This window comes from Pezoporus flaviventris, unplaced genomic scaffold (genome assembly GCF_033815535.1).
Source record: "Pezoporus flaviventris isolate CSIRO_AGI_PZ_B2104156 unplaced genomic scaffold, CSIRO_AGI_Pfla_v1 ptg000699l, whole genome shotgun sequence".
Taxonomy (NCBI): Eukaryota; Metazoa; Chordata; class Aves; order Psittaciformes; family Psittacidae; genus Pezoporus; species Pezoporus flaviventris.
In genome coordinates, this window is record NW_026893244.1 from 19,422 (window position 1) to 35,046 (window position 15,625).

Sequence of the window (15,625 nt, forward strand, 5' to 3'; positions counted from 1 at the left end):
CCCCCATCTGCTTCCATTGCCTTTTGGGGGTCCCCACCATCCACCTTTGGGTGCCCCCCATCTGCTTCCATTGCCCTTTGGGGTCTCCCCATCCACCTTTGGGTGCCCCCATGTGTTTTCATGCCCCTTCGGGTCCCCACATCCATCTTTAGGGTACCCCCATGCATTTCCATTCCCCTTTGGAATTACCCCATTGGGTGCCCCCCCCACACCCCACTCCTCCCTATCCCTTTGTGCCCCCCATCCACCTTCACCCTCACCCCCTCCATATCCCTTTCATGCCCCCCCCTTGCTGCCCCCCAAGTCCCTTTGGGATGGATCCCATCAGGATCCCATGGGATCTCCTCCTCCTCCTTAAGCACTCCTGGCTCTTTGCCCCCACCCTGATGGGCATCCCCAGCTGCTATGGAGGAGAAGTGAGTGTCCCATTGGGGGGGGTCCCATTGCTGGACACCCCCCCCCAAACCCCTTCTTCCCCCCCTTTTTAGGGTGCCCTCAGTGGAATCCTATGAGGCCGCCATGGTGCTGAGCGGGGTGGGGGACGCGCTGGGGTACCGGGGGGGGCGCTGGGAATACTGCACGTCGGGAGCGCAGATCCATGCGGAGCTGGAGGAGCTGGGGGGGCTGGAGGCCATCGTCCTGGAGCCCCCCGAGTGGCCCGTGAGCGATGACACCGTCCTGCACCTCGCCACCGCCGAGGGGCTGGCCACGGGTACGGGGGAGCACCCCAAAGATATGGGGGGCAGGGGGGGCAAATGGGGTGAAGCAGGAGATGGGGGCTAAGGGATGGGGTCTCCAGGAGATGGGGTACCCAAATGGGGTACCCAAGGAATGGAGTCCTAAGGGATGGATGCACAGGGGATGGGGTACCCAAAGATGGGGTCCCCAGGGGATGGGGTACCCAAGAGATGGGGTATCCAATGATGGGATGGGGTCCTAAGGGATGGGGTCCCAAAGGATGGGGTCACCAGAAGATGGAGTACCCAAAGATGGGGTCCTAAGGGATGCGGTCACCAGGAGATGGGGTACCCAAATGGGGTCACCAAGGGATGGGGTTACCAGGAGATGGGGTCCCAAGGGATGGGGTCCCCAATGATGGGGTCCCCAGGGGATGGGGTACACAAATGGGGTCTTCAAGGGATGGGATGCACAGGGGATGGGGTACTCAAGGGATGGGGTACCCAAGGATGGGGTCCAAAGGGATGGGGTCCCTAAAGATGTGGTCCAAAGGGATGGGGGCCCCACTGTACCGCAGCCCCCCTGTGGTGTTCTGGGATGGAGTTGGAGCATCCCTGTTCTAACGAGTGGGTCCCCCGGGGGGGGAATTGGAGACCCCTGTTCTCTGCCTTGGGCTCTATGAGGGGTGTCCAGGGATGGTGCTGGGGGTCCCCATTGTACCCATGGGGTGTCTATGGGGTGATGCTCCCCCACTTGTGGGTGTCCATGTTGGGGGGGTCCCCTTTTCCTGCCGATGGGTGCCCTGGATGGAAGGGGGGTCTCACTACCGCCCCCCCAGGGCTGGAGGGGGAAGCGCTGCTGCAGGAGCTGGCCCCGGCGCTACGTGGCCGCGATGGGGGACATGGAGGGGCGCAAACCGGGGCCCACGAGCATCCTGGGTGAGGGAGGGGGGCAATGGGGGGTAATGGGGGTGGGGGGGTCATGAAGGGGTCGGGGAGGGTAAGGGTTCATGGGGGGGTCATGGGGATGTCATGGGGGGGTCATAAATGGGGGGGACTGGGGGAGAGTGTTCATGGGGGGCATGGAGATGTCATGGAGGGGTCATGGGGGGGTCTGGGGGGGTCATGGGGGGGTCGGGAGGGTCATAAAGGAGGTTTCAGGGGGGGGCCATGGGGATGTCATGGGGGGTCAGGGTGGGGGGTAATAGAGGCCTAGGGGGGGTCATAAAAGGGTCTGGGGGTGCCTGGGGGGGGTCATGGGTGGGCCAAGGGGATGTCATGGAGGGGTCTGGGGGGGTCATGGGGGGGTCTCACCCCTCTGCTTCCCCCCTCCCCAGGCACGTCTCAGCTGCAGCCGGGGGTCCCCGGGGGGTACCGCATCCCCTTCAACCCCACGGGCACCGGGTGCGGAGCCGCCATGCGCAGCCTCGCCATAGGGCTCAGGTGGGGCAGGGATGGGGGGTCAGAGCCTGGGGAGGGGGGGAAAGGGATGGGGCCATGGGGATGGGAACAGGGAGGGATAGGGAAGGGAGGGATGGGGACAGGGAAGGGATGGGGACAAGGAGGGGATGGGGAAATCAGGGATGGGCACATTAGGGATGGTGACAGGGAAGGGATGGGGCCATCGGGGATGGGGGACAAGGAGGGGATGGGGACAGGGAAGGGATGGGGACAGGGAAGGGATGGGGACAAGGAGGGGATGGGGACAGGGAAGGGATGGGGACAGGGAAGGGATGGGGACAAGGAGGGGATGGGGAAATCAGGGATGGGGACATCAAGGATGGGGACAGGGAAGGGATGGGGACATCGGGGATGGGGACAAGGAGGGGACGGGGACAGGGAAGGGATGGGGACAGGGAAGGGGATGGGGCCATCGGGGATGGGGACAGGGAAGGGATGGGGCCATCGGGGATGGGGACAAGGAGGGGATGGGGACAGGGAGGGGATGGGGCCATCGGGGATGGGGACAAGGAGGGGATGGGGACAGGGAGGGGATGGGGCCACCGGGGATGGGGACAGGGCGGTACCGCACCCCACCCCTTGCAGGTACCCCCGTGCCCGGGACCTTCCGACCCTGATCGCGGTGAGCATCGAGAGCGGGCGCATGACCCATCACCACCCCACCGGTGCGCAGCGCTGCGGGCGGGGGGGGCACGCAGCGAGCCCCGGCCCCGCTCTGACCCCCCCCCTCCCCGTGTGTGCCCTGCAGGGTACCTGGGGGCCCTGGCGGTGGCGCTGTTCGGGGCGCTGGGGGTCCGGGGGGAGCCCCCCGAGCGCTGGGGGCCGGAGCTGCTGCGGGTCCTGCCCCTGGCCTGGAGCTACGTGGAGGGCACCGGGGTGGCCGTGAGCGAGAACGCGGCCGCGTGGCCGTTCTTTGGGAGGTCTGGAGCCGGTGAGGGCCGGGGGGGGGCCGGTGTCCCCCTGCCCCATTGCCACCGGGGTCACTGCTGAGCCTGGGGCCCGCGGGGTCCATGGGGCCAGCGGTGCCCGTCCTGCCCCTGCTGCACGCCCGGTGTCCCCAGGACCCCAATGTGCCCTCTCCCGTGACCCCAGTGCCCCCATGTCCCCAGTGCCCCCATCACTCCAACAGCCCATGATCCCGTTGTCCTCATTGTCCCAATCTCCCCCTTGTCCCCCATTACATTATCCGCATTATTATCCCCATTATCTCATTATCCCCATTATCTCCATCTCCCCATTGCCCCATCACTCCAACACCCCCATTATCCCCATTGCTATCCCCCTTATAACCCGAAATTACTCCCAGTACCCCCATTACCCCCGTTATTACCCCCGTTATTACCCCCATTACCCCCATTATTACCCCCATTATCCCCCGTTATTGCCCCCATCATTACCCCCATTATCCCCCGTTATTACCCCCGTTATTACCCCATTATCCCCCGTTATAACCCCCGTTATTACCCCCATTATTGCCCTCATCATTACCCCCGTTACCCCCGTTATTACCCCCATTATCCCCCGTTATTGCCCCATCATTACCCCCGTTATTACCCCCGTTATTGCCCCCATCATTGCCCCCATTATCCCCCGTTATTGCCCCATCATTACCCCCGTTATTACCCCCGTTATTGCCCCCATCATTACCCCATCATTACCCCCGTTACCCCCGTTATTACCCCCATTATCCCCCGTTATTGCCCCCATCATTAACCCCGTTATTACCCCGTTATTGCCCCCATCATTACCCCCATTATCCCCTGTTATTGCCCCATCATTACCCCCGTTATTACCCCCGTTATTGCCCCCATCATTACCCCCATCATTACCCCCATCATTACCCCCATTATCCCCGTTATTGCCCCATCATTACCCCCGTTACCCCCGTTATTACCCCCATTATGTCCCGTTATTGCCCCCATCATTACCCCATCATTACCCCCATTATCCCCCGTTATTGCCCCCATTACCCCCGTTATTACCCGTTATTACCCCCGTTATTACCCCCATTATCCCCCGTTATAACCCCCGTTATTACTCCCCATTGCCCCCATTATCCCCCGTTATTGCCCCCATCATTACTCCCATTATCCCCCGTTATTACCCCCGTTATTGCCCCCATCATTACCCCATCATTACCCCCATTACCCCCGTTATTACCCGTTATTACCCCCGTTATTACCCCCATTATTCCCCGTTATAACCCCCGTTATTACTCCCATTGCCCCCATTATCCCCCGTTATTGCCCCCATCATTACTCCCATTATCCCCCGTTATTACCCCCATTATTACCCCATCATTCCCTCCGTTATACCCCCGTTACCCCCCCCTTGTCCGTCCGTCCCCCCCCCCGCAGGTACCTCTCCTCCCGCGGGCTCCTCCCCGGCTCGGGCCCCCCCCGGCTGCCGCCGCTGCCGGACCCGGTGTCCCGGGACGCTGAGTACGGGCGCTGGGCGCTGCAGGGGTGGCCGGGGCGCAGCGGGCACGACGCGCCCATGGTGGCGCTGGAGGCGCTGCTGGCGGCGGGGGGGGCCTGGGCCGAGCTCTGCGGGCGGGCGGCGCTGCACGGCGGAGACAGCGACAGCACCGGGACCATCGCGGGCGGCTGCTGGGGGCTGCGCTGCGGGCTCGGAGCCGTCCCCGAGGGGCTCCTGAGGGGGCTCGAGTACGGAGAGAGGCTGCGGGAGGCGGGCAGGGGGATCCACGAGGTGGTGTGGGGGGGGGGGAAGCGGGGGAGAGGGGGGGAGAGATGGGGGGGAGTGATGGGGGGAGAGGTGGGGGAGAGGTGGGGGGAGAGATGGGGGGAGAGATGGGGAGAGATGGGGGAGAGATGGGGAGGAGTGATGGGGGGAGAGGTGGGGGGAGAGGTGGGGGGAGAGATGGGGGAGAGGTGGGGGGAGAGATGGGGGGAGAGATGGGGGGGAGAGGTGGGGGGAGAGATGGGGAGGAGTGATGGAGGGGATGGGGGGCACTCATAGAGGGAATGGGGGCATAGGGACAGTGATGGAGGGGATGGGGGGAAGTGATGGAGGGGACATAGGGACAGTGATGGAGGGGATGGAGGGCAGTGATAGAGGGGACATAGGGACATAGGGACAGTGTTAGAGGGGACAGGGGCAGTGATGGAGGGGACATAGGACAGGGGAATGGGGACATGGGACAGTTGTAGAGGGGACATAGGGACATAAACAGTGATAGAGGAGGCAGGGGAGAGGGGGACATAGGGACGGTGAGATGGGGACAGGGGATGGGGATAGTGAGGCGGGGACATGGGGATATGGGGACCCTGGGGATAATGGGAGATGGGGACACTGGGGTCACCGTGGACATGGGGGTCACTGGAGACATGGGGACGTTGAGGGTCTCTGGGAGTCAATGGGGTCTTCCATGGGGGCTGGGGGAGCCCAGAAGTCCCCCAGAGCCACCCGGAGGTGGCCTCTTTCCCTTCCCCTGCTCTGGTCCCGCTTCTTCCTTCCCAATCCTTCCTCCCTGGCTCCCAAATCCACCTTTTCCCTGGTCCCACCCCCAGTTTTGGGCTGTTTCCCCCGAAAAAGGACTGGAGTTGAGCGGCCCCATCCCCACCCCACTCCCATTGAGGCCCATTGGGGACAATTAAAGAGCTCCAAACATCTCCTTGGTGGTATTATTGATCCCATTCCCATTCCCGATCCTTGGGGCCGGATGGGACACTTGGAGGCATGGGGGGAGCTGGGACACCTGCAGAAGAGATGCTCACGTGAGGACCCCTCGATGGCTTCACACCAGGACACTGAGGCTGCTCCTCCCCTCCTAACCCTTCCCTTTGCTCCAAATCTATCCCAAAAGCCTTTCTCTTCCCGTTGGAGAGCTGGAGGACCTCATGGTCCAGAGTAGCCCCATGGCCAGATGGGGCTTCCAGCTATGGCCAAAGGTCTCCAACTTGGGTGCTCCTTAAGGAAGGATGCTCTTGGCAGTGAGCTCCTTGGTGACCCGTCAACCATGGCATCAATGAGAGCCAAGGGTGATGGAAGAGCCCATGGGGACAGCTCAACCATGGCATCAACCATAGCCAAGGGTGATGGAAGAGCCCATGGGGACAGCTCAACCACGGCATCAACCATAGCCAAGGGTGATGGAAGAGCCCAAGGGGACAGCTCAACCACGGCATCAACCATAGCCAAGGGTGATGGAAGAGCCCAAGGGGACAGCTCAACCACGGCATCAACCATAGCCAAGGGTGATGGAAGAGCCCATGGGGACAGCTCAACCATGGCATCAACCATAGCCAAGGGTGATGGAAGAGCCCAAGGGGACAGCTCAACCATGGCATCAACCATGGCATCAACCATAGCCAAGGGTGATGGAAGAGCCCATGGGGCAGCTCAACCACGGCATCAACCATAGCCAAGGGTGATGGAAGAGCCCATGGGGACAGCTCAACCACGGCATCAACCATAGCCAAGGGTGATGGAAGAGCCCATGGGGACAGCTCAACCATGGCATCAACCATAGCCAAGGGTGATGGAAGAGCCCATGGGGACTGCTCAACCATGGCATCAACCATGGCCAAGGGTGGTGGAAGAGCCCATGGGGACAGCTCAACCACGGCATCAACCATAGCCAAGGGTGGTGGAAGAGTCCCCAGTATCCCTCCCTTTGGAACCCAAGACGAGCATAGACCTGATTCCTCCTGCTCCATACTCATTCCATAGTGGTCCCCACCACCCTGCTCCTCAATGGCTGCCACGGAGTGGATCCGGACCCTTGGTGTGATGGGGGCACAAGAAGAGGGGGCAGGAACCTGTATCCTGCCAACACCCTCTTCTGGGGCTCCTTCAGCACCGACCAGAACAGCTCCGGCCTTGCCCTGAGGATCTGAGCCGCATCCGGAGCCGGATCCTGGCGGATGAAGACCTTGTAGATCCCGGCTTTCCCAGCCTCTGAGCTCCTCGCTTCCAGCCCGTTCCTGCTTCCCAGGTGCCTTTGGAGAGGAGCTTCCTTGTGTCCAAGTCCTGTTGGCCTGGAGGACCTCAGAGGTTCTGCTGCTGGTGCTGGTCTCCACTTGGACACTTGGGCTTTGGTGCATGGTGAGGGCCCGGCTTTGCCAGAGGAGACTGTTGGGATGGCTGGAAGCTGCCTGGAAACAGGGAACAGGGGGAGAAGGGGATGGGGTTGGGGTCGCAGCCACGTTCCTCTGGGTGCCACCAGCTCAGGTGATGCTTGTGCTCATGGAACCCCAGGGATGATGGTGAGGAGTGGGAATGGCGCTGGGAAATGGCTCCCAGACTCACTTGAGTTGAGATTTGCCCTTCTTTATCTCCTGGTCCTTCATCTTCTGGTCCTTCACCTTCTGGTCCTTCATCTTCTGGTCCTTCATCATCTTCTGGTCCTTCATCATCTTCTGGTCCTTCATCTTCTGGTCCTTCATCATCTTCTGGTCCTTCACTTTCTGGTCCTTCACCTTCTGGTCCTTCACCTCATGATCCTTCACCTCATGATCCTTCATCTTCTGGTCCTTCATCTCCTGGTCCTTCATCATCTTCTGGTCCTTCACTTTCTGGTCCTTCATCTTCTGGTCCTTCATCATCTTCTGGTCCTTCACTTTCTGGTCCTTCACCTTCTGGTCCTTCACCTCATGATCCTTCACCTCATGATCCTTCATCTTCTGGTCCTTCATCATCTTCTGGTCCTTCCCCTTCTTATCCCATGGCCTCTTGGTATGAATGGAGCTCCAAGAGGGAAGCAAAGGCAGATCCCAGCACACCCCTGGAACTGGGAAGGACACAGACATCAGAGGAGCTCCGGTCTCTTCCCGTAATGGCCAAGGATGCTCCTGGAGCTCCTTCCCAACGTCTCCCTTCCAACGCAGGTTTCCCCCTGGGGCAGTGATGGGAAGGAGGAGCTGGTGACAGGGATCTAATTCCTTGGGGTGGGAATTGCAGGACCCGGATGCATCCTGGATGCGGTTGGTGAAGCCCGGCTCAGGAGCTGGCCCAAGTCCTCACCATGGATTTTCCCCTTGGATCTTACCCACGGACACAGGCTCGGAGCTGCTTTACCTCCCATGCGCTGCCGGATGGGGGGCAAATCCTGCTCCTCCTTGTCCTCACCGGGGGCGCATCCCAGGGGATGAGGAGGACTCGAGGACTTGGGGACGTTCCTGGCTGGTCGCTTGGACACTGACTCCAGTTCAAACCTAGGGATGAAGGGATCCATGGCAGCCCCTGCTCATCCCGGCCCGTCCCAAAGGATTCTCCCGGGAAAAGGGGGGATCCAGGATGGGAAAGACCTCGAATCCCTCCTGCTCCCAGCGGGTTTATCCCCAGGGGTCACCTGAGGCCAAACAAGAGCCACTGCTCCGCGCCCCCACAGTGGTCCCATTGGAAAAAGGGCGGGGCTTACACCAACGGGGGGCGTGGTTTATGTGGGGGAGTGACTTGTCTATGAATGGGATGCGCTGCTGGGGGCGTGGCAAGCTTGAGGGGGCGTGGCTTCGCAGCAAATCGGCGCGGGTTCTCGTAGGGGGCGTGGCTTGTTGTGGAAGGGGGGCGTGGTTTGCCTCAGCAGGGGCTTAGGAGGACCCATAGCTGAATTCAAAGCGGGGGAGCAACAGCTGGATCCAATGGGACACAGCTGGATCCAAACGGGGGGATCCACAGCTGGAGCAAGGGATGGACCTGGATCCAGTGGGACACAGCTGGATCCAAATGGGGGGATCCACAGCTGGAGCAAGGGATGGACCTGGATCCAATGGGACACAGCTGGATCCAAACGGGGGGATCCACAGCTGGAGCAAGGGATGGACCTGGATCCAATGGGACACAGATGGATCAAAACGGGGGGATCCACAGCTGGAGCAAGGGATGGACCTGGATCCAATGGGACACAGCTGGATCCAAACGGGGGGATCCACAGCTGGAGCAAGGGATGGACCTGGATCCAGTGGGATACAGCTGGATCCAAATGGGGGGATCCACAGCTGGAGCAAGGGCCACAGCTGGATCCAATGGGACACAACTGGATCCAAACCGGGGGGGGGCACAGCTGGATGCCCCCCCCCCAAACTACTTCACACTCAGCTTCCATGCATCCCTGGTACTCACTCCGGGAAGACGATGACGTTGCCCGTGAAGGTCAGGGATGCGATGGGAACCACTGGGGACACCACCAAGGTGGGCCCATGGAAACCCTGCAATGGAGGACACGGAGATGCCGGGACACCATGGATGCGGATGGGCCCCCTCGCTCCATCACTTGCAAGCAGCTGTGGGGCACCGCAATGGGTCGGGTCCAAACCATGGGGAGCCCTCACTCACCTTGGCTGCATCCCATAGGTGGCTCCTCTTCCCATTGATGGCATGCAGGAAGGCGGGATAGAAGCACATCCTCACGGCCCGCTCCTCCATCAGGAGCATCCCCACACCCTGCAGCACCAGGGCGACGTTGTGGCCCTTGGCAAGGCAGCGGGACAGGAGGGAGGTGGTACCCAGGATGCAGCGCTGGGCCTGGCGCCGGGAGACGCCGGCATCCATGGCCACCTTGGAATAGTCGAGGGGCTTCAGCTCTTTGGCACCTGGGAAAGCACAAAGGGGATGGGGCTTTTCCTGCCTTCCATGGAGCATTCCAAGGTGGAGCCATCCGGAAAGGTCCCATCTGAATGGCTCCTGCTCCCAAAGGAAAGGGATGCGACATCGACATCTCGTTGGATCCAGCATCTCCCTACCCAAAGGTTGGATCCAGCATCTCCCTACCCAATGGTTGGATCCAGCATCTCCCTACCCAAAGGCTGGATCCAGCATCTCCCTATGCAAGGGCTGGATCCAGCATCTCCCTATGCGAGGGCTGGATCCAGCATCTCACCACAAAGATCCCTGTTGTCCATGAGGTTCTGGACCATTCCTATGTTCCAGGCCACGCGGAACACGGGATTCCTGATGCTCACACTCCTGTTCCCAACCTGCATCCGTGTGGAGACCACATCGAAGGAGCCGAGGGTCGGGATCCGGATGCCCTGGAGCAGAAGGGAAGGGCCAAAGGATGAGGGATGCGCAGAGGGAAGAGCTGGAAGCAGCTCCATGCAGGAATGGGGCCTTGGACTGGGATCCTGCCATCTCCCAGGGATGGGATGCTGGGAATGGCTCTGGGAAGGAGATGCTGAGACCTCCGTTATCCCTCCTAATAGGGAAGCTCTGGAGCTCATGGCTCATCCCTGTTGATGGCAACACCACCCTTGGACCTTCTTTATCCCTCAAGGGCCACTTTTGGGGAGGTTTTCCTGCTTTCTGGAATGGGGGGAAGCAACTGCAGCCAGCGCTCCGTATCCACGGCAGGGAGGAGGAGGATACGGGGGTATCCTTGGTACCTTGCGCAGGAGGAGCTGCTCTCGGATGGAGGCAGCCACCGCATCCCACACGGCTCTCTGCTCTGGGAAAACAAAGGGAAACCGGGAATGGGGTCCGCGCCATTCCCACATGGAAGCGGGCGCGGATCCCGGTCCTCCCCGCACCTTCAGGGCTGCCCATGGGGCCGGGCTGGATCCCATCCCAGAAATCCATCCGGGACAGCCTCGTGCTCCCGGGCTGCTCCCCAGTGGGGATCCCCGTAGGGGAGCTCATCCCGGGGCTCATCCCTATGGATGCTGATGCTCCCGGGGGGCAGGACCCACTGCGGGTCCTGCGCTGTCGCAGATCCCCGCGTCGCCATGGTGATGCGTTAGGGCAGGGGGCGTGGCTTAACTGGGGGCACGGCTTGTCAATGAATGGGATGTGCTGCTGGGGGCGTGGCTTGCCTCACGGAGGCGTGGCTTCGCAGCAATTCAACGCTGGTCGCGTTGGGGGGCGTGGGTTACCGAAGGGGCGTGGCTTCTTGTGGAAGAGGGCGTGGTTTGCCGAAGGAGGGGCTTAAGAGGACCCACAGCTGGATCCAAAGGGGGGGAGCAACAGCTGGATCCAATGGGCCACAGCTGGATCCAAGGAGGGCTCACAGCTGGATCCAAAGGGGGGATCCACATCTGGATCCAAATGGGGGGAGACAACAGCTGGATCCAATGGGACACAGCCGGATCCAAAGGGGGATCCACAGCTGAAGCAAGGAATGGACCTAAATCCAGTGGGACACAGCTGGATCAAGGGATGAACCTGGAACCAATGGGACACAGCTGGATCCAAACAGGGGGACCCACATCTGGAGCAAGGTGTAGAGCCGGATCCAATGGGACACAGCTGGAGCAAGGGCCACAGCTGGATCCAAAGCAGGTGGGGGCACAGCTGGATCCCCCCCTCCCCCCAACTGCTCCACACTCAGCTTCTTCCATCTCTTTATTCACCACACCACCCCCCACCCCCCCTGAAACCACCCCTTTGGTGGGGGGGGGGGGGAGGACCCCAACCCCCCCTCCCCCCCCAGATGTTGCCCCAAAGTCTCTATGCGAAGCGCAGGGGAGGGCTGCGGGGGGGGGGGCCCTTCCCCCTTCCCTCCTCTTTGTGGCTCCTTCCCATTTGCTTTTCCTCCTTTCCATTCATCTTCTCCCTCTTTCCAGGTGCTTCTGCCTCTGTGTCCCCCCATCCGTGCCCCCCCCCAAGCTCACGCGTTTCCTTCCTCCTCCTCATCCCCGTTTTCCTTCTTCGCTTCCTCTTCCAAGCCCTCGCTTCCGCTTTTCCAGCTCCTTCCCCACTCTTGGCATTGGGGACCCAGAGGCCGGAGTCGATGCAGCGCTGCATGTGGTGCTTGGCTTCCTGGAATGGGGCAGGAAATGCATTGGGGGGGTGCTCTTCCGGTATTCCCACTTCCAGGAAGCTCCCGGGATGGGGAAGCAGGGAAACACTCACAGTCGGATCCATTTTGCTGATGGCATCTTGTAACATCTGGACATCCTTGACATCGAAGCACTTCTGGAGCTCCTGTTAGGGGAAAGATGCACATGAGGACCACCCCCATCCCCCCCAAATCCCACCGTATCCCGGTTTTCTTGCTTTATCCCTAAGGAACGAGAGGGAACGGCCTCAAGTTGCAGCAGGGGAGGCTGGGATGGAGATCGGGATGAGTTTATCCACCTAAAGGGTGCTCAGGGTTCCAACCCAGGGCAGTGCTGGAGTCCCCATCCATGGAAGCATTCCCAACCAGTGTTGGTAGTGGTGGCCTTGGATGCACTGTGAATGGCTGGCCTGGATGGATCCCAACCCATGCAGACGATGCCCTCAACGCCATGGGTTAGTGATGGCCTTGGAAGTGATGGGAAAGGCTGGCCTGGATGGATCCCAACCCATGCAGACGATGCCCTCAACGCCATGGGTTAGTGATGGCCTTGGAAGTGATGGGAATGGCTGGACTGGATGGATCCCAACCCATGCAGACGATGCCCTCAATGCCATGGGTTAGTGATGGCCTGGGAAGTGATGGGAATGGCTGGACTGGATGGATCCCAACCCATGCAGATGATGCCCTCAACGTCACAGGTTCACAATGCCCTCGGAAGCACCGGGAACGCTTGGCTTGGCCGGAATCCAAGCTCCCTTCCAAACCCATGGGGCCAAGGAAGGGGTCGGGGGGACACTCACGGCTGGCAGGGACTCGTAGACCTCGACGGGGTCGAGCCCCCCTGGCCCCAGGCGCTTCTGCCTCTCCTCCTCCTCGTACTCCTTCAGGGCCTTCTCGATGCGCACCTTGGCCCGGCCCCGCACCCGCTCCTTGAAGGCCTCCAGCTCCTCGTTGAAGCCCTCCATGTACTGCTGGTCGGCTGTCTATGGGGGGAACACACATATAGGGATGCAGGGATACGGATATGGGATGGAGGGGGGGAGATAGGGGGGTCCTTACCTTGATTTTGGTGAAGAACTGCCTGAAGCAGGCCCTGGGGTCCACCTTGAGGCTCTTGGCCAGCTCCAGGATGAACTGCATGACGATGGTCTGGTGGGCGACCTGCTCCATCAGGGCATGCTTCTGGGGAGGGGGGAAAGGGGAAAGGAGAAAAGGGGTGAGGGCACCCCCAAAACACTCCCCCCACTCCTTCAAAAGGGCTTTTTCAACCCCAATTATTCCCTGCTTTGGGAATTCTGTGTCCACATGGAGCCCTCTTGGGGCTGAGGTCAAAGAGAAGGAGGCTTCAGGAGGACCTTCTGAAGGTGGGATGATGCTGGCTGCATCAACAGGAGAAATCCAATGGGAATCCCATTGGGACTGGGCTTCCAGAGGGCAGCAGCAATGCAAGGAAAGGGGATGGGGGAGCTCCTGCTCTGCCTCCAAGAGGAATCCCATTGGGATTGGGCTTCCAGAGGGCAGCAGCAATGCAAGGAAAAGGAATGGGGAACTCCTGCCCTGGCTCCAAAGGGAATCCCCATCCCAACAGCCTCAGTTCCTTTGCTCCAAGGGGACTCCAGGCTCTTCCCCACCTTTCTCAACCTAAGTCATCGCCCCCCACCCCAAATTCCAAGCAGGAAAGGGCAATCCCGAGCCAAAGGCTTCCCTACCTCCTCCACCTCCAGGTCGATGCACCAGATCACCAGGTAGTTGGCCGTCTCCTCGCACACCAAGTGAGGGTTATCCGAGAGGTACTTCTGGCTGTCATCCCAACGCCGCAGCATCCCTGCATCCCGGGAGCATCCCATGGGTTAGGATGGACTCGGGGGGGGGCAGTCTTCCAAACAATGGGAATCTCCCTGCTTCAAGCACTCACCAAAGTGTTTGATCTGCTTCTCGTGCCTCTCCACGAAGCTCTTGTGCTTCTTCTCCTTCTGCTCCTCCGTTTCCTCCTTCTCCTCGGCTTTGACGTTGAAAACACTCTGGAAAAAAGGGGAAGGATGGGAGAGGATGGGAGGATGAAGCTCATGGATAAAGAGGGGGTGATCCCAAAAGGGGAAGGGGGTGATCCCAAAGAGGGGTTTCCCAATCCCAAACCTTGCTGAAGCCATCCTTGCTGAGGGTATCCACGTTCCAAGGCAGGTTCTTCTCCTTCTTCTTCAGCTCTTCTAGTTTCTTCTCCCAGCTTTTCTCTTCCTTCCGTAGCTGTTGGGCCTCGGCCTGGAGCTTTTCCAGCTCCCCCTTCCCGCTTCCCGGCGATGACACTTCCAGTTCATTCATCTTCTTCTGGCACTCGGCGAGCTTCCGTTTGCATTCCCGGCAGCCTTTATCCAGCTCTTCTTTTTCCTTCTGGAATTGCTCCATCCTCTCCACCCGAGCCTGAAGGAGACCGCAAGGAAAAGGATGCTAACACCCCCCACCCCGGTCCAGGCACACCTGGATCCGTTATCCTTATGGAATAAGGTGATGGGAACACCAGAAGCAGCAGCATCATTCCCTCTGCATGCAAATACTGCGCCATTCCCAGTCCCCATGGATCCAGCTTCCGGGAATGGGATCCCCCCCCCCCGTTTATCTCAATGGGTTCTTCCAGCCCTGGACATGGTGAGGATGGGAGGGAAGGACCAAAAACCGGGGGGGGGGGAGGAGTTACCATGGAAACGGGAACAGCAGATGGAGGGGTCAGTCGCTTCCCATAGAGGGTCCCAGGCACCAGTTGCCATGGCAACAAGGGGATTTCCCCCCCCCCCCCCCCCGTAAGAGAAACCCCCCTTCCCTCCCCCCGCGATGGGGGTATCCAGGTGCTGGTTGCCATGGCAACAGGGGTTTCCCCCCCCCCACAGAGGAGTTGCTATGGGGGCGCCGGTTGCCATAGCAACAGGGGATTCCCCTCCATGGGGAGTCCCGTTGCCGGTTGCCATGGGAACAAGGGGGGCTCCCCCCCCCCCCCCATGGGGAGTCCCTGCTCCGGTTGCCATGGAAACACCGGATGCCCCCCCCCCTTCCCCCATGGGGGTTGCTATGGGGGCGGCGGGGCGGCGGTTACCATAGCAACGGGGCCTACCGTTGGGGAGGGGGGGGGTTAAGCGGGGCCTGGTTCACCTGATGCCGCCATCGGAAGAGGCTGGCGGTGTCGATGTTGGGGTGGCGTCTCGTCCTCATCGTCCGAGACCTCGATGTGGTCCCACACGCTGTAATCCACCATGGCCGGGCCTCACCGGGCACCGCCACCGGGCACCGGCCGCTTCTGGAAGCCTCCAGCGCCCGCCCCGCTTCCGGCCGGCCCCGCCGAGGCCTTCCGGGGCGTCGGTCAGCCGGCTGGAGAGAGTGCGCATGCGCGAGTGGCGCAGCCGCGGCGAGGGGGGGGGGAGAGGGAGGGGGGTTTAAAGGGATACGCACCGGGAAAAAGGGGGGGCATGGGGGTGCATTGGGGGACTTTGGGGTGCTTTGGAGACATTGGGGGACATTGGGTGCTTTGGGGTGCATTGGGGGACTTTGGGGTGCTTTGGGGACATTGGGGTGCTTTGGGGTGCATGGGGGTGCATTGGGGGACATTGGGGTGCTTTGGGGTACATGGGGTACATACGGTACATTGGAGTGCATTGGGATGCTTTGGGGTGCATTGGGGTGCATTGGGGGATATTGGGGTGCTTTGGGGTGTTTTGGGGGACATTGGGGTGCTTTGGGGTGTTTTGGGGGACATTGGGGTGCA

At 60.8% G+C, this 15,625-nt stretch overlaps 2 protein-coding genes across 2 annotated transcripts; one reads left to right on the top strand and one right to left on the bottom strand.

Annotated features, from left to right (window-relative positions):
* The first annotated feature begins 331 nt into the window (after positions 1–331).
* On the top strand, positions 332–7,062 carry LOC133264191 (ADP-ribosylhydrolase ARH1-like). The gene is given in 9 exon segments (XM_061444130.1): positions 332–416; positions 489–712; positions 1,517–1,551; positions 1,553–1,616; positions 2,015–2,120; positions 2,724–2,803; positions 2,887–3,058; positions 4,496–4,913; positions 6,958–7,062. Coding segments are annotated over 9 exon segments (1,215 nt in total). The 5' UTR covers positions 332–405.
* Positions 7,063–11,682: 4,620 nt separating this feature from the next.
* Positions 11,683–15,133, bottom strand: CDC37 (cell division cycle 37, HSP90 cochaperone). The gene is given in 10 exon segments (XM_061444131.1): positions 11,683–11,777; positions 11,780–11,852; positions 11,946–12,017; positions 12,675–12,857; positions 12,934–13,056; positions 13,584–13,699; positions 13,790–13,895; positions 14,011–14,292; positions 15,016–15,060; positions 15,062–15,133. Coding segments are annotated over 10 exon segments (1,134 nt in total). The 5' UTR covers positions 15,119–15,133; the 3' UTR covers positions 11,683–11,700.
* Between the last annotated feature and the right edge of the window lie 492 nt (positions 15,134–15,625).